The 19,025-nt window shown below is 41.4% G+C and overlaps 1 protein-coding gene across 5 annotated transcripts in view; it reads left to right on the top strand.

Moving 5' to 3' along the window:
• Nucleotides 1–444: 444 nt before the first annotated feature.
• Nucleotides 445–19,025, top strand: part of LOC125884047 (protein Dok-7-like) — a 60,987-nt gene continuing 42,406 nt past the window's right edge. For 4 of the 5 annotated variants that reach the window (XM_049568783.1, XM_049568780.1, XM_049568779.1 and 1 more), the window contains exons 1-5: nucleotides 601–871; nucleotides 972–1,017; nucleotides 2,476–2,706; nucleotides 8,350–8,550; nucleotides 16,108–16,227. In XM_049568783.1, coding sequence (XP_049424740.1) covers nucleotides 818–871; nucleotides 972–1,017; nucleotides 2,476–2,706; nucleotides 8,350–8,550; nucleotides 16,108–16,227 — 652 coding nt within the window. In that variant the 5' untranslated portion in view covers nucleotides 601–817. Of the gene's footprint in view, nucleotides 466–600; nucleotides 872–971; nucleotides 1,018–2,475; nucleotides 2,707–8,349; nucleotides 8,551–16,107; nucleotides 16,228–19,025 lie in introns of those variants that run through there. The other variant, XM_049568781.1, reaches the window with a different exon arrangement.

Raw genomic sequence — 19,025 nt, 5'->3', positions numbered from 1 at the left:
TAGCAAATTGACAATAAAAACGTTTTGAACTTTTTGAACTTTGATTATCTGGGGGTGTTAGTCCGACTTTGAGAAATTTGATTTAGTACAATTTCAGTCAGACTAACATGTTTACATTTTTTTTTTCTATAACGTCTTGTGCTGACTGACAAAGCAGCGGTATTTGTGGAGTTTGGAATAACTCTTTCAGGAGTACTTTGCTTTAAAATTCGGATTTTCTGGGACATTTCTGTGTCTTTATTTCTTAAACCAGTGTTTGTGAAGATACTTCTTTAAGGTCTAGTGTTTAGGAGTTAATGGCATCTAGTGGCAAAGTTTCAGAAGTAGGAGGACTACAGTGGCCGATGTGGAAAAAATGGCCCAATCTAGAGCCAGCGTTTAGTTTGTTCCTCCTGGGCTACTGTAGAAACAAGATGGCGGACTTCATTCCAAGTTAATGAAAAAAAAACAAATTCCTATTTCCAGGTGATTAAAAACTAATGAAAATATTTTAATAAATATAACATATGCCTCTAAATCCTACACACCGGACCTTTAACTTCCAGAAATGTAAAATGTCGCATTTGTAGTATGAGAAGCATGTGATGTTTCCTCCAGTAGCAGGTGGTGTAAACGAGCCCAGGTGGCAGCAGCATGGTCTGCTGGCCGGTGCACAGACAGGCAGGCAGGCAGGCAGACAGACAGATAGTGGTCATGCCATTTTCCATGTGGCTTGCTGGGGGCGAGTTTGCGCCCCACTAGCAGACAGAGCAGCTATTTTGAAAGTGACCCCTCATTCAGGCAGCGACCGTGCAGCTGTCAGGAACCATGACTGAAGATGACGGATTCTGTTGTCGTGGAGGGATATGCCAGACTCAGAGATGGAAAAAAGGTGTTTTAGCGTGCCTGTGTTTGCTGACGGATAGTAATTCAACGCACTTTGAATGTGTGCTCACAACAAAGTTTGTCTCTACTTGTGTTTTCTCCCACAGTGGAAAACTAGGTGGCTCGTTCTCCGCAAGCCGTCGCCTGTAGCAGGTAAAAACCTCCTTGTTACACAGCTGAACCTTGTTTCTAATAACTGTGACTTATCTGTGAAGCTTTGGGTAAACAATTAATGCGCATGTTAGCTGCGCCACAGTGAAGGAAGCTAGCAAGTTAAACATATCAGGTGCTATCCTGCATGTCGTCCAGCTGTATGGACCCTGCCTGTGTTAATGAGGTTCGTATATTCAGATTTTAGGCCTTGTCTGTGGGCTCAAAGGGTCAAAAAAGAGTCAGACCTTGTGAAATAAAACAGGAAAGACTTTTAGATACCTGTGTGACAAAACTGTGCACGAGAAATTAAAGTAATATAATAGAAAAGGTTTGTTTTGTAGAAAATACCTAAAATTTATGGAGAAACAGCGAGGTGACCCAAAACCTAATTGAAAAAACAACTATTTTTCTGAATATCTGAGCACAGATTCAAAGTAGAAGGTACAAGTGAATTTTTAAACAAGTGATTTTAAAGTGCAAATGTCTGCCCTGATTTCGGCTGCAAAAACAGGGTTAAATTTTGCTCCTGTCATTTCAAATGTGCCCTCATGTGTATTCATTTCCTTGCTTTGTGGCTGTACTCTGTCTAACCTCACTGTTGACACATTTGATGTTGACATTCTCATTTTTTTTGTAGATGCATCACTGCTTTTCTACACGCTAACAAGCCTTTCTCATTTTTCAAACGCAGATATACACCCACAGTTTTGAAAATATTTCTAAACATGATTCCACAAGCTTTAAAATTGTATTGAATCTTATTTTAGCAATTTTTGAAGTTAATCAGCTAAAGACAGATAGTCTGAGCCCTGCTGTGTTTTTAGATGCACCTTGACTGTGCTCTTAATGAATTTGTACTTGTTATTCAGTCACATCTGAAGAGGAGGCTTCAGCTTGTATAAAGTTGAGTCTGAGGCTGTCTGACACCTACCTTGCCTCTGGCCTTTTTTATGGATAAGAAACAAGGATGAAATGTCTGTATTGCATTACACAGAAAGGTTTCTTGCCTCACAGCTTATCCTGCTCTACAGGTTAGACTGAGGTTGACTGCTGCTGCTCTTCAGATCTCTGATGCCAGTGTTATCACAGCTGTCTGTGCTCATGCCTCAGTTATGTGGGTTAAGAAGTGTGTGTGTGTGTGTGTGTGTGTGTGTGTGTGTGTGTGTGTGTGTGTGTCTGTGTGTGTGTGTGTGTGTGACTGAGCAGGATGCACACACACAGTTTTGTTTTGTCAGTTGACACTGATTGTTTGAAGGTGCCAAAAGACTACAGGACACGACAACAGCTACTGTGTGTCAGAATGCATCCTGTTAGTATTTGACAGTGTAATTAATTATGAGTTTTAGCTGTGTTCCCAATTATTTTCAGAGAACTGATACGTCTAAAAATAATACAAAAATGAAATGTTAAATGTTCTTAGGCACAAGATGTTATTTTTCTACTCTGTGACTCCTCCAGACTGCCTCTTGCTGCTGGTTTTCAAAGACAAGTCAGACAAAGCGCAGGGAAACAAGGAGAGGGTCAGTGTGACCTTGGAGGAGATCTGCGGTCTGGAAGTGGGACAGTGGTATGAAGGTGTGGCTTTTACTCTGGCCATCCTCTGCCTAAACCAGGCTGCTATACTGGGCTTCGACAGCAAGGAGGCCCTGCTGGCGTGGGACGCCCGCCTACGATACAGCCTCGGAGAAGGTGAGGAGATCCGCCTGTGCTTTGGTTTTTATGTTTTTCTCTCCTGGTGTTTCCCTTCCAGTGCTCGCAACCTTTCGAGAAATCTGAATCGCTGTAAATTTTACAGAATGATACCACATTAGACCTCACTGTTCTGTAATCAAGGCAACTCTCAGCAAGGGGAGAGGTTCATCCGTCATGCTGGCAGGTTTCAGTGTTTAAAAATTCTCTGCAGCCAAAGAGAGGTACCCTGCAACTTGCCAAACCTGTGCACAGAAACAAGAGTTTTAATCACAAGTAAGTATGTATGCACCTTTCTATATGAAGATGTCAACAAAAGGAAGAGTGTAAGACAAACAAACTGCCATCAACAGCAGTGATGATGCCAGCAAAACAAAGCTTATAGATGCAGTTTAAGGTATGGTTTGATTTTAAACCAAAGAACAAGCATTACAATCTTCTCAGATGGCCTTAGAGTGCTGCCCATAGACTGTAAAAGAAGTAGATGTAGCCAGCATGACATCATCTAAGCATCATCATCTAGTTTGGCATTTAGCTGTCGCCATCTTGGGTTTTTTGGAGCAAGAAGTGACCATATTTGGACAACAGAGTGGAGCTGGAGAGGAGCAGGGGTTGATGTGACTAAGAACCTGAGGCAACAACACATGCCCCACTGTACCAGCAACACGTCTGCAGAAATAATGCACACTTAGAGGGGGTGAAAGATCTAAGACGAAAATATGGACAAAGACTAAAACCAAGTCCACAGCTATTTAAATGTACACAGTGCCATAGATACGCCTTTAGCTACACCTCTATCCTGGTTGAGAGGTTGCTGTGGTGGAGACTTTCAGTCACAAGGTAGCCACACCCTAAAGTATACCCTGCTTTATTGTCTATATTACTCTAAGTGGGACCATAATTTACAAAATGAACATCATGCTGTATTGAAGAAGACTTGAAACTAGCAATTGAGTCCATAAACTCATGAGGAAAATGTTTATTGAGGTAATAAATCAAATGAGAAGAAGAGCCATTTTCACATCGTCTTTTGCAGTCAGTGGCGTTGCCCCCTGCTGGCCATTAGAATGAATGCAGGTTAAATGGGCTTGCAATGGCTTCGTTTTAAAGACCCAGAGGCTACATCCACTCCTTTTATATGCTCCTTGCCATGAGGAGAAAAGGGGTCGGCAGTTCATGAATACATTCATAGTCCTATGAAAGCCTTATAGGTGATGAGCAGAATCACCTGAGGCAAGTGGAATGAAGGCAGGGCGCAGGGTGAATGTTGCAGCAGGATTTTGGAAAAGCTGCAGTTTCTTGACTGAAAATTAATGTAAGCAAGGGAACAACACCATACAGATTCATGCACTGATCAAAAGTAAATCCTAGCTTCCGTTATGACAGAAAAACACATCTGCAAATGAGGAACAATTTTATGTTCGTGCTCATTTTGACTTGGTGAGATGCAGTTGATTGCTTGATGTGCTTTGGGTGTTTTTATTGAGGTTTTTGAATGGTTTTCCGAATTGCTGTCGGCCTTTTAGGCTTCTGTGATGAAAACAAAATGTAAAAACACATTCTCATTCATATCTAAGATATCAGAAGCTGTGAGGGATAGAAACAGTTGTAATAAAGAAGCAGGCTGGAGACGGTGACGTCAGTAGGAACTGTGGTGTTTTTACCAACTCTGTACTTATGTTTCGACTAAAATTTACATTGCTGATTCGATACACGTAAAAGGTTGCAGACATTTCTTGAAAAAACTATGACTATGAGCCTGTTGATACTTGGTATTAACAGGTGTCTTGGGTGATCCAATCCGAAGTGGACAGGGCTAAATACAAGTCTAAACGGGTGTAGAGAGACGAAGGGCTGTCAGTACGCTGTGTTCAACCCTGCAATTACAGTTTTACTCATTGGGTAGTGACTGAAAGAATTAGATCGCGGATACTAATCACCAAAATGAGTTTCCTCCGTGGGGTGGCTGGGCTCAGCCTTAGAGATAGGGTAAGGAGCTTGGACATCTGGAGGAGCTCGGAGTAGAGCCGCTGCTCGTTCGCTTCGAAACGGGTCAGTTGAGGTGGTTCTGGCATCTGATCAGGATGCCTCCTGGGCGCCTCCTGCTGGAGGTGTTCTAGGCACGTCCCACTAGAGATGGGATTTATGGCTCTTTGAGGGGAGCCGGATCTTGGTGAGCCGTTCCTTTCAAAGAGCCGTTCAAAAAACTGGCTCGACTGATTTTTATATTTATTAAGTTTTAAGAAGCCAGCCTGGTGGTAACTCATTTTATCTTGGAAATAATCACTGGGAGGTATGATGGGGTAAGATTTAGAACAAAATAATACAAAATTAGATATCCCACCAATATCTGAGTTTGAATTATTCTGAAATATTGATTATAACCTCATTTGACATGTGTGGACTAGATTTTAAAGTCTGATCTGGATTCATTGTAAATATTCCACAAGGTTGCGCCATATCACTCTGCTTTGACAGTGACATCACTATTTTGGATTTACCCTTTATACAAATTGTTTGTATGTAAGCTACCATGACTTGTTATTCATGCAACACCGTGACCTTAACACTTACAAATAAACATTAAAAAACAAAGCAGGCTACAATGAATTTTGCTCAGGGGAGGAGCAAAGGAGGAGCACACAGTGATATTAAAAAAAAAAAAAAAAAAACGGTTCCCAGCTGCGATTGTTCATGTTAACGAGCCGTTCAATAGAATCGGTTCGTTCGTGAACGTCACTACGTCCCGCTGGTAGGAGGAACCAGGAACATGCTGGAGGGATTACATATCTATAGCGGATGAAAATGGATGGATGGGTGATGGATAGTACAGTCTATAAATGTACATATAGAACTTCAAGGCTTCTGCTGGTTTCAAACAACAACACATTTGGTCTTTGCAAGCAAATGATTCACATGTTTACTCGCCTATAGAGCAGGCAGGTGAGATCCGATCACATGTGGTCACTCGAGATGCATGTGGAGACGCGTTCTAATGCAGACCAGCATAGACCTGTCCACTTGTGATTGGATCATCCAAGACGCATGTTAATACCTGGTATAAACAAGCTCTAAGTCATCCTACGGTCACATGCCTCTGCTCATCTCCCCTACCCAAAACAGATCAGCATTCTTTGTGATGAGCACTTCTGATTGTCAGGGCAGGTCATTTTTAAAACTTTCTAAAAGTTGATTACAGGTTACTGAGACTGAAGGCATGATGATGAGAATTATTGTGGTATTTATTTTTGTTCATACCTCCACGCTCATCATAGAATTAAAAGTTAAGTTATAACCAAGCGTCAAGACGCAGCATGTATACAGGCTACTGTGTGGATCTATTGTATAGTTATGTAAGTGATAAACAAAGCAGGGGCTAATAATAGCGTTGGTCTGTTCAGCTGGTGGCTGGCGTCCAGCTGTATTTTAAAGCAGTCACTAATGACAGTGTTATTAAACCTGCCTGTGTGGTAGAGGACATGGTGCTAAAGACAAATTGCATTGCAGTTGTCCCTTCGAGTCTGGCATGAGTGCGTGTGAAAACGTCTGCTCACTTGCGTGGATGCACCTGTGTCTGTGTGTTCTGAGAGAGCTAGTTAAAAGTGTGTTGTCCTTGAATGTGTGTGTGTGTGTGTGTGTGGAGTTCGTCCAACCAGCAGAAATGTCACCTGCCAGGCTGTGAGCTGAGGAGGGCCACTGTGTACAGAGCTATTGTTGCCATGTGTGACACCATATGAATTTTTCTTAACCTGAGTGATGACACAACGCAGCTTGCCGACATTTCGTCGTCATCGGCTCCATCATTCTCACCTGCTGAAGTAAGAGTCTTTGGTGTAGTACTGCTGGGAAACTCCACACATGCGTTCAGTGATGTTGTACAAACTCACAGGCAGAAACACAAATGGAGTCCTCATATTTAGTTCTAATTTTACATCCAGTTTTCCTCATTGGTTTCTTATTAGCAACAGTACACAGGCTCAATTACACGGATGTTTGTGACAGGCTTTGATGGATTGCATTGGGCTTTAGATCTGAGCCTGCTGTGATGTCATTCTCTTTGTGCAGCTGTTTCTACTTTTTATTGTTGAATGAAATCAAATCTGTGCTGAAGTAATCATTTTGTGAGGACGCTGTGTTTTCTATCCCCTGTGAAGCCTAACTGCAGCTAGTTTGAGTGCGGGCTCTCTTCCACTTCATGTCAATGGATTCTGACCAAAATCCAGGCAGCTTGTTTCCTGTTTGGATCTTGATTGTGAAAGTGTGCAGCTCCTCGGTGAAGTGCAGCCCTGCAGTGAACCCTCAAGCTCATAAAGCATGTCTTAATCTCTAATCAGAAGGTCGGCGGTTCGACCCCTGGTCCCTGCAGTGTACAAGTCTAAGTGTCCTTGAGCAAGACACTAGCCGTGTTATTGGTGTGTGAGTCTGCATGAATGATTTTCTGATGAACAGGAGGAACCTTGAATGGTAGCCTCGGTCGCCAGTGTATGAATGTGTGTGTGGATGATGCCTGCAGTGTAAAGCTCTTTGAGTGGTTGCTAAGATTAGAGAAATGCTTTATAAATGTAGTCCATTTGAATATGAAGCTATCACCATTGGCTAGCCTAGCTTAGCATAAAGACTGGAAACAAGGGGAAACCTCTAGCCTGGCTTCGTCCAAAGGTAACAGAGCCTGTCTACCAGCACCTCTGAAGTTCTCTTATTTATACTTTTTTGTGTTTTTATTGGGGCAGTTTGTCCATTGCAACCCTGAGTGAAAAAGCTTATTTACTGCTGTATGTATGAGTGTATACATTTGTATTATCTTAAATCTAAAGATTTGAGATGGGCTTTTCAAGCCAAAATAGTATTCCATATTCACTGGGAACTATTTGACCAGCCTTTGAAGATGAACACTTGGAATGGGACTTTCTGTCTTGTTTTGCACATTCACTTCAACTCGCTGTAAACAACAGATTCAAGCTTCACCACATAAGCAGTGTGGTTGCATCTGCCAGTCATCTGGCTTCTCATTTCCACCACAGTACAACCACATTTATTTTCATTCATTCATTTATTATCCATAACCACTTATCCTGTTAGGGGTTGCAGGGAGCTGGAGCCTTTCCCAGCTGACATTTGGTGAGAGGCAGGGTGCACACTGGACAGGCCACCAGACTATCACAGGGCTGACACATTCACGTGCACATTCACACCTACGGCCAATTTCGAGTCACCATTTAACTTACCCTGCATGTCTTGGGGTGAGACCTATCCCTAGTATATATGAGTATGCATATTACACATGTCCTTATTTGTCCATGTGTTTATTGTGTGTGACTATATGTTGATTATGTGAAACATGTAATGTGCAGGCTGTCAAGACAAGTATCTCTCAAAGCTAATTTCTCTTACAATTTGTATTCTACATTGACAGTTGCTTTGACGTGATTTAAACTGTATTTTTCATTCCTGCAAACCTCAACGCCTCATTACAGTGGATGTTGTTACATCATAAAAATGTGCTTTCGATACTTCCTAGGCAGACTTTACTGGTCCAGTAGAGTATTGGAGAGCCACATCCAGAAAGATGCAAGTCTCTCTCCTGAAGTTTCAAGACTTAAGTTTCTATTGTTGGCTCTTCTACTAATTTCTCTGTTTGCTTAGTTCACAGATTCAGTGTTGGAGTCTTACCAGGGACCAAGTTGGAGAGTGGACCCGCAACTCTTCATTTGTGTAACAACCTACTGGCTCTGGCCCGGGACGTCCCTCCTGTTATTATCGGCCACTGGAACCTTCCCGACCTGCGCAGATATGGGCCTGTACCCAATGGATTTGTGTTCGAGGGAGGAACAAGATGTGGTTACTGTAAGTTTATTACTCCTTGTGTTGCTGCTGTTATGCTACAGATGTGTTTAGTTTAGGTGAATTGGCCTTTTAGCTATTATGTGGCTCCATAAACTGGTATTTTATGTTTGGCAGATGGTTCCTCAGGACATCAAGATAATTAGTTATTGGGCTGAAACAGCACTCTTGTGTTTTGGAAGAATGAGGGATACTAAAGGAACTATAAAAACAGTTGTAAGGTTAATTCAATACCACAAATAACAGTGAGTGGTTGACAAAATGGGGGGATTAAAAAACAGAACATTACAGCAATATGAAGACAGAAAGCAAAGCAAAGTAAACATAATAGAAAAAGAGCACCAAAAAACATGTCTGACTCACTCTGTCTTCATCATTTCATGACATCAGTGTCTCTTGAGCAAAATTTGGTCGCATCATTAGAGGCTAATAGCTCATTAAGTAAGTATCTAGCTGTGTTTTTCTTTTGTCTTTTCACCAGCAGACTGAATAATCCCCGGCTGTGACTTGAGATGATTCATGTGAAGCTTTCATTCAACAGTTTCTGTGAAAAAGAGGCTCCTTCTCAGTACAATAATGTCACGAGCAACTTAGAGTTAAATAAGGGAAAATGCTGTTATGTAATTTTTGTCTGGGTCTGTTTTTCATTCTTTCACTTAGTTCCAGTTGAGGGAATCTTAATGCTACAGCGTACAATTATATTTTTGTTTTTTACCTCCATAGCCTTGTGAGATGTGTTGAAGTACCCCTGGTGGATTTGTGGTTGCACATGTGAACCCGTACATCTACTCATAGGAACCAGGAAAAATATGTATTTTTTTTGGTGAACTGTCCCTTTTTAAAGCAGTCCATTTTGGCTTCTCTGCTTGCTAACTAGTTTTCATGCACTCTTAATCCTAGCAAATTGTTGTGTTCCTAGCAATTGGTGTGTCACCTCACGTTGCCTGTGTCTCAACCAAAATGTTGCACATGAACACACCGCAAAGACTAAAAGCCGACAGCCAACCACTACGTACGTTCTGCACTTTAGTGAGAGGAAATAACTGCACACCAGCAGGCGGAAGTCTGAATTTCTCATTCAAGAAGGGAAACCAAAAGACCATCATGATGCTCGTTAGCCAGCGAGCATGTGAACAACACAATGCAGTGTTGACAGACCATAGCATATTTACCGTGCACCAGTGAAAAATAACACAAACAATCATGAAACGTTTCTGCTAAAGAGCTCACTGACTAAAGAAAAATAATCTTACCTTATGTAACATGTTTGTTTTGGTCTCACTCCATCAAGACTTAAGCTGTTTGTTTACGTTCCTCACTTCCATTTAGCTTCTTATGCACTGAGCTGGACTGCCAATCAGAGTGATTTCATTCACAAAAAGGCTCCGCTGTCATTGATGCCGATTCAGCATGCTAAATCAACTATAAAAAGCAGACGAGGGGCAATGGTGCGGGACACAGTGCACCAACTAGGGCAACAGACGTTCACTGCCCTTACATCAGACTCAGGTCATTGGGAAACTGAAGTGTATCTGTGCAGGTGACCTATCATATCTGGCAGTTTGTTGGGTGTTATGGCATTAATTGGAGTTTGACAGATTTACCGGTTTGGCCGATTGATCTGGGCCAATAGGACATTTTATAAACTACTGTTATCAGCTTAGCTTGGCTCTGATAGTGGCTGATGGCTGCGGAGCCTCCAACAGTCCCACAAGGATGTACAACACCTACCCAAGCTTAAGATTGGAGGTGTTAAATGGATCAAGACAGAGCTGATCAGTGTGTACGGTGTCAGAGAACCAGGTCCTTTCTGCTGTGTGACTCTGTCTCGTGTATTGTTCGTCATTATAACATGTGTTTACATACATGTTTTGGCTGGACTGCAGCAGTAGGTCCAGAGTTAAAGCAAAAGTGAGTCTGTGACTGAGTCAGTGTTGCCACTTCCTGTGCCAGTTAATCAGCTATCAGCTTTCTCCTGTTCCAAACTACTGTTATTATATTGATTTTTGAAAATCCACTCTCTGGTGACCTCTATTAGATATAATTCAGAGTCTCACATTTGTAATCCTATTTCTGGATTTTACTTCTAAAAACAATCATGGATATTTTTTTTTCAAATCATTATTTCTGTTCTGTTCTTTTTTTGTCAAATTTGCTGAGTTGCACCACAGTCTTCCCAGTTAGCTCCTGGTAGCTGTAGAAGTAGGTGTATCATGGTAGGGAATCTCTTTTAGACACAAGGTGCCTCAGATTTTGTAGCAACACTTCTTGGCATGCAGAAACTTGACTGTCCTGGCTGTAAACCCACTCAACACCAACTGAGCCCGGCCTCATTGCCCAGTAATTAGTGCCCAGCCTCACTGACACTCCTGTGGCTGACTGGGACCAAATCACTGGTTTTATAACCGTGTGGAAACACTAGCAGCAGATTCATGCTGTGTTACAGAGAGATGTTTAACAATTGCATATGGATGCAGTGTTGATGTCTAATATGAAACAGTGGGCTGTTATTGGTAATTTGATTCACCTAAATGAGTAATGGCAAGCGCATGATGGCAGTAAAATATTTTTCACTTGTTCTCATTAGAGTTTCCTCCTCTCTGACTCAGTGGATGGTGCATTAGAAAACCAGCTGCTTCATGACAACAAGAAACCTGCTGGGGGGAAATCATTCAGGCTGTGCAGGATCACTCCTGCTGTGCCCAAAATTCAACATCATGCGTCACTCCCGAGAGGTTGTTTTTGAGAAACAAGAGTTACCCCTCAGCTCAGTTATAACAGTCCTGGCTGTGCGTGTCCGTGTGATAAGGGAAACCGTGGTTTGCATCTTGGAACAGACATGAAACCATTAAAGCAGAGACGAGAGCGTGTCAACACCTGGAGGGGACAGAGACAGACACGAGGGGAACGCCAGAGACATCAGAGCGTTACAGACATGCGATGACCCCCCTGGAAACATGACTCTTGAGTATGCGATGTGTGATTTATTTAGCCCCATTAAAGCTTCAGCAGTGGATATTAGATAATATGATGGTGGTCAGACGTCACATACACTGTCATGTACAGAAAAAGGGCAAAATGTGTGTGAAGGTACATCGAAATGTAAGTGTTGAAGGGCATGCATTCCTGTGACATGTAATCTCTCAGCAGAGGGAGAAGTGGTGTAACAGTGTTGGACATCTCACCTCTGGTTGACGCAGCTGTAGAACAGTGAGCAGCATTTGTTCGACCTTTTGTCCACAACCTTCCTGATGGTTTATCCTCAGTGTTATGAGTTTCTCAGGAGGAAATGCGAGCCAAAGTGTGATGTTGAGGAGAGGTGTTTGTGGCCTCTTTTGAGCATTCACTGTTTGTGCTGTACTCTGTACTCTGTGTATGAAACACTTATGACACATGATTTAAGGGCTTAAAACGAGTCAGATGGACAATGATTGATGGAAAATTGCACCAACACATTCAGATCTAATGAATGATGTAATGAAGCACCTGGAGCTAGAGAAAATTCTCTCTAAATTCTCCTTGGAAAAAATAAGGAGAAATTCTACAAAATCTGGCAGACTACTTCAATTATATGAAATCTTCTGACCAGGGTTAATGATTCCCCCGCCTTTTCTTTTTTTTGTTTTTTTGTTTTTGTTAAGATTTACTTTATAGATTTTATTTGAATCCCCCTCCTTTTTGCTTTTTTTATTTTTTAAATTTGACATTCTACATTTTAATTTTAAGTTTTGTATATTATTGTAAAATAATAAATACAGTTTGTGCCTAAACCTAACCAGACCTTCACCACATTGTTGTTGAGAAATGCTAAGTTTCAAAGTATCTGCAGTTAAATGATGTACGAATGTCCGTGGTTTGTAGAAACTTACAATGCAAACTTTTCTCTGGCAGTTTTGGTTGGATATTTCTCTTTGTAGCTGGTGGAGCCCAAAAATAGAGCTAAAAGGAGGCTTATTATTAGCTGTGAATCAGTGTTGTCAGTGTTGTTTCCTGGTTGTTGTTCTGCTTTAGAGACACAGTAATTGCTTAGGAGCTATTTCTTTTTATTTTGCAGGGGAACTAAACTAGACATTGTTAAAATGTGTATTTATAAAGTTGCTAATTTCACTATTAATGAAGAAATTCGTGTGTTGGAGAAGGTGTATATTGGTACCACTGAGGGAAGCTGGCACTGGTTTCATAAATTTATGAGTTTGTGTCACTTGTAGAAAGAAATAGTCTGGTTTATCCAAAAACAAACTATCCATTTAAAGTTTTCCTGCTTGGATGATTTTGCTGCTGCAAAAATAGAAAGGCCAGCCTTTGCTCTGGTGAAGACTCGAGCTAATTTACACTTCCCACTTACCCAACACGATTTATAAGTTCTGTTGCTTTGTAATGACGCTGTGTTTTATCACTTTTCAGAGGAGAGACCAGAAGGGTCGACTTGAGTTGTTTTTGCTCCTACACAGAATCTTTGTTGTAAACTAAATGCGCTCTGCCACCTGTCCTTTTGTTTTGCCTTGTAGTTTTTTTTGTACTGTTGCTTTTGGCTGTGCACCTGATGTTCAGTCACCTGCTCTTACAGGCATGACACAAGTAGATGTGGATCCTCACAGAAAAAACTACAATGTGAGGAGATTAAATTCAGCCTCAGAGCCAAACTAAATGGTTCCTGTTCCACTGGAGAGCATAAGATGAGATTTAAAGAATTACTTAAACTAATTCGATCCATATCATCCACATCAGCAGGCAATACATCTCCAATTTCAACTGGTGCAGACATTTGTGCAGACTTTACTGCAGACCTTTGACCCTGCTCACTGCTAGGGGAGTGTCGGGAATGTGATTGGGGCCTGCTTTGATTTGGGTGGTCTCAGGGACAAGGCGACACAACAACCCTTTAATGGTGACACCTTGTAATGGACAGCCTCTTGTATTGTCAGAGGGAGGTCAAAGACCTCTGGAGAGCATGAACTCTAACCTTTGCATTCTTATATCACCTGTGATGACATCCTGGATTGATGTGAAAGACTCTGAGAAATAAAGAGGAATTTTTTTTCATTATCTAATATAAAAGTCATAACAGCAGCTGCGACAATAGGGTGACCAAATGTCCTCTTTTGCCCGGACATGTCCACTTTTCACGTCCTGTCCGGGGTTTTTTTATAAACTGATGATAATGTCTGGTTTTCCGTGTGTGTGTGTGTGTGTGTGTGTGTGTGTGTTAGAGTGCGGCACGGGCCGCATATTTATGTCCGAACTCGAACCGAGCCCGGCATTATTTAATGACCAAAGCACTGAGTTTGTGTCACACAGTTGTTACAGGCTATTTAACAGGCCGGGCGTGCGCCGCAGGTGCTCAGCTGCAGAGAGGGAGACCTCCGTGTTTGAGACGGGAGCGGGAGGCGGGAGGTCCGACGCTTCTAGCAAGAGGAGAGGGAGAAATAAAACAAAATAAGATGAAATAGGAGACACCTGTCTCCCTCTTTTATTTTATTTTCAGCGTTTAATCAAGGCGGAGGCGGGTGGCTGGAGGTCCGAGACTTCCAGAGAGGAGAGAGGTAGAAACAAACAGCCAATGTGTGTCTGTGTGTGTTATGTTCAGGTGTTGTCATGTAAATAACAGTGCCCAAGCAATAAACAGGACAGACAACAGGATTTTATTTATTTTTACACTACATTTTCACTGAAAGCTGACCAAATCCGACCCGAGCCCGAATACAATTTATAGCTACATTTTTGACCAAACCCGGCCCGACCTGTCGGGTACCATCGGGCTCGGATCGCCACACTGTAGTGTGTGTATGTGTCCCTATTAGGGCCTATCTGAATTTCTGTCTTTGAGAGATATTATTTTGTAATATAACTGAATTTTCTATCCATACATATAAATTTTAAATATATTAAAATTATAAGGCATCTTTGAGTAAACTGCAAGTATCATTTAAGTAGGCTATGTCGTGGCCGGCCGAGTGTCCTCTTTTTTGGAAATCAAAACATGGTCACCCTATGCGACAAGGGCTGAGAATCAGACCTCAATACTTTCTTGAAACCCAGTGTGTATTTGGCACAGATTTTTCAAAAACTATTAAGTTAGCACTGGTCAGCTTTTTTCCACTTATTCTGTGATCATGTAGTTCCTTTAAATTTTAGACTAGCCTATATTTTATTTAGGTAAAGTTCCCAGTTGACTTCTTAGTTTAAATAAAAGCATGCTTATATTCATCAAAGAAAGGTACCATTACCATCAGGTACCATCAGTCACAACTGCACTTTGTGTGTAGTGTTAACTTGCAAATATTAGCTTGCTAACATGCTGAACTAAGATGGGGAACATGGCTAACTTCAGTGTGTAGCTAACATTAGCTGTGCAGCTGTGTCTCCTGTACAAGACTCCCTGCAAACTTAGTATTTCACCAGGGGGCGGTGCCTTACCTCCTGTGCCCAACATCACTTTTTGGATAAGCTAGTTGTTTATTAACCTAATCTTTGCTTAACCCCGAGATCAACCCTATAGACCTCACATCTACAGTAACTGCTTCTTTCCATTCACATCCCCTACAAAAACCGCAGAGCAACACTGGCACACAGTCCCATTCTTACACATAACTCTCTCTCTGGTGCTGTTGTAGCTGATCGGCACACCGGGAACCAGCAGGGGGTTTTTCCAGTGCCGGTGTTTTAATTTGCAAATGTCAAATGGCTAACCGCAGTATTTGTTTATTGTCTTTCATATCATAGACCCACAAATATTTATCCATATCTCATAATTATCAGGTCTGCTTGACCCTCCCTGTGTCCAAGGCTATTCATTTATTTTAAAAGGTCTAGGCTATTTAATTTTTCACTGTCATCATGTTATTATTGATAGAAGCAGGGGATTTTAATACAACGTAATAACCACTGTGTGTGAACGCAGGAATGGGTCAGACCTGCGCAGCACTGGATTTGAAATGAACTGTAATTAACCAGAGGTTCTGTGCTTTGATTACCCGCTGTGAAACAACATGACGCTCATCCATTTATAATATGTATTCATTCTTCTGAGGTCATTTTCGTGAAAGTAACACAAAAGTAGTGCCAAAAAGTACTTTTTGTGATCAGTGTTTTATGAAGATACAGTTTGATTCTAGCTCATTGTACTGCTGACATGGCTGCAACTGCGACTAGACTTGCCTGCAAATGTTCACATGACTTTTACCTAATCTGCTGATAAATTCTCCACTTGACCATCAAAATATGTGCAGCTAAGTAGTGCTAAAATATATTGACTGTTTCCATGTATACAGGTATGATAGTATTGTATGATAGTTAACTGCAAAGGCTTGGCTTTTAGGAAATTGTAATGGATATTTTCACTTATCAGACATTTATAGACCAAACAAGTCCTCGATAATGAGATGACTTGTTAGTTGCAGCCCCAGCAGGTGTCAATCATGTTGGTGCATGTTAGTGCAATGACACTTGGCAAATCTTTTCACATATTTCTACATCATTTCCTCATGTATAGCAAAACTGTACTTATCACAGCATATTTGGCCTGCTGCTGCCAACACTAATAAAGTTTGCTCTCTACAGGGGCCGGTGTCTTTCTGCTCGCGTCTGCTGAGAGCGAGCAGATCAGCTTTCTATTCGACTGCATCGTCAGAGGCATCTCCCCCACCAGAGGCCCTTTTGGACTGCGGCCAGTTTTGCCAGGTCAGTACCAGAGGTGTTTAAAGCTGCTCGGCTGGAAGGGACTAGAAAAAACCAACTGTGTGTGTGAGAGACCTACAGAGACGGGGAAAGTTTAGCTGTAAAGACTATTATTTAAAGAAATATGGTGGATCTCTGCGTGGTGCTTATTTGGATAATGAATAGCCTGGCTGTTGCCAAGGAGTATGAGCAGTCAACACTTGCCATTTAAATCGAAGCAAACCGTGCATGGCTCCCCTCCCGTGCCTCCAGGGATTAGCACGGCCATTAGGTGTGCTGCCTTCCTGGAACCGGACCATTTTTGGCAGAATGAGTCAGAGGATTCCTCCGTGGATGGATGTGCTTTGATGTGACTATACTATGACTGACAGCTGTTTTTTATGTAATTGGGTAATCCTCTGAAGCAATTTATAATTTTAGTCAAACAGCCTAACCCCTGACTTAAGTGTACTGTGGTGAATGTAAAGCTAAGGGTCACCTTATACATCAGTCAGAGGATGACTACTGTACTAACTGTGTTTACGGAAAGCAAATTCAATTGTAGTCTATGTATAGTTGAGGGTGTAGTGCTACCGGTGGAAGAGCTGGAGGATGGGCACAGTTCCAAATAGCCATTAGGGTTTTTCTAAACTCTTACTACAGGGTTGTCTGGCAAGAATTCAGTGTGTCAAAGATGCCAAGCCCACTTGGTAAATGATAGACTTAATATGAAGACACCATGATCTCCATTCTGTATTATTTGAAAACCTGAGTCTGGTAGGTTTTCCAAAGAGTTAATAGGGTGTAATATTATAAGTCTTCCTGTGTAACACTGAGGTTTGTCTGTGAACCCTGAGCTCTATCACGTCCACCCTCAGTTCCTCTGCTCTCCTGTTCTTCTGCCACCCATTGTGAGAACTCAAAAGTTTCTGCTTAGTTTCTTAGCTGAAAAGTTTTTTGTTTTGTAAGATAATGTCAGCATTGTTTGTTTAATTTCAGCGCTGAAAGTGGAAAACAAAATGAATCCCCAATAGTTTTGATATTTAATTAATCATTTATCATTTCTCAAGCAAGAATGGCAAACTTTTCTCTCTCCAACTTCTGTCCTGTGAGGATTTGCTTCTTTTCTTTGGCCTCTGTGATAAGAAACTGAATGGCTTTCGGGTTCGGACTGTTGCTCAGACTAACCACTGTGAAAACAAACAGTGTGGGCTCTGAGAAAATTGTGTCGGGCATTTTTCACAGTTTCCTGACTAATTAAATAGTCAAAACAAATTAATAAGCAAGAAATATTTATCAGCATACATTGTTCCTCTCAACTTTCAGCTGCCATAATCGGGGCATTGGTGGCTTAGTGGTTAGAGCAGGCGCCCCAAGTACAGAGGCTCCGTCCTTGCTGCAGCGGCTCGGGTTTGACTTCAGCTTGCGGCCCTTTGCTGCATGTCACTCCCTCTGTTTCTCCCCCTTCACTCATTAAGCTTGTCCTATCCATTAGGCAGAAAAGCCTAATTAAAAATAAAAAAGATTAAAAATAATCTAGAAAAAACAAACAAACAAAAAAAAAGCTGCCATAATCAATATTTTTATACTGACAGTGGGTCAAACGGCAATGTGAAAAGGATCAAACGTAGGGATCCTCGATTCTGTGGAGAGATTTGATGTCTTGCAGCTCATTGGTTTCGATTTTGAGCCTGCAACCTCGATGTTTAGACTCACTGTCAGCTCAGGCTGTGGATTGGCAAGAATTTGGCAATGCAGTTCCATTCACTATTTAATTCATTGCAATTTTTAAAAAATGTAATTTTAGGAATACTATCATAGTATAAAGCAGAGCTGCAATGATGAGTCAGCTAATTGATTAGTTGATCAACACAAATTAAAGTGGCAGCTATTTTGATACTCAGGTTATCGTTGTAGTAATTTTTTCAGCCAAAAAGCCAAACATTTGTTGGTTTCATGCATCTTAAATGTGAGAATTTGATGCTTTTCTTTGACATACATAAACTGTACATCCCTACTCTCATTAGCTTTGTTTTTGGCCGCAAATTTTAGCGAAAAAGCTGTCGCTGTACACTACTGGTTCACCACCAAATGACAAATGGAAAATGATAGAGGTTAATTGGTCATCGTAGTGGAGCATTTAGGAGCTGAAGTGCCAGATATTTCCTTTAGGAGTTGGTGGAGACCAAAAACAGGGCTAAAAGGAGAGGGAATACTGAACTTAAATTTGTCAGGTGGCCACATGAATGATTATGTTGCTCCGAATCTGTTGGATGTGTATATTTTCTAAGGCGATAAATTGTATTTCCAGCTTGTTTCTGCTGCCCCCATGTGGCCAAAGAAAACATAGTTATTGCAGGTTTGTATTTAAAATGAACTTGAAACTGTAACTTGGCACATGGACAAAATAATGCAGACACAATGTAATAATCTACAGACATATTGTGTACTTTGGCATCTTTAAACTCTAATTTTCAAATTATCCCTGTCACTGTCCAAGAATCATACAAGAAAACGCTCTCAACCCTGCTCCTTTTCTATGTGATTGCTCTTCTTTCTGTTATTTCATTAACACATTTGGATGCTTCATCTAATATAACTAAAGCTGTTAAACATTATCCGCTCTCCTCCTGTCCACTTCAACACCCTCGATTTTCCACACTAGCAGTTTAAATAAAAAAAAGTCTCACCCAGTGCGCAACTTAACAGGAAATGTGGAGCAGGCAGCTGTGGGGTCTCGCAGATATTCTGGTTTTCACACATCTCGCCGCCCAATCACAGGTTGAGCTCATACTCCTATTATTGTGGTGCGTAGTAGAATA

This window comes from Epinephelus fuscoguttatus, linkage group LG23 (assembly GCF_011397635.1).
Source record: "Epinephelus fuscoguttatus linkage group LG23, E.fuscoguttatus.final_Chr_v1".
NCBI classification, from domain to species: Eukaryota; Metazoa; Chordata; class Actinopteri; order Perciformes; family Serranidae; genus Epinephelus; species Epinephelus fuscoguttatus.
This window is presented reverse-complemented; position numbering and strand designations above follow the sequence as displayed.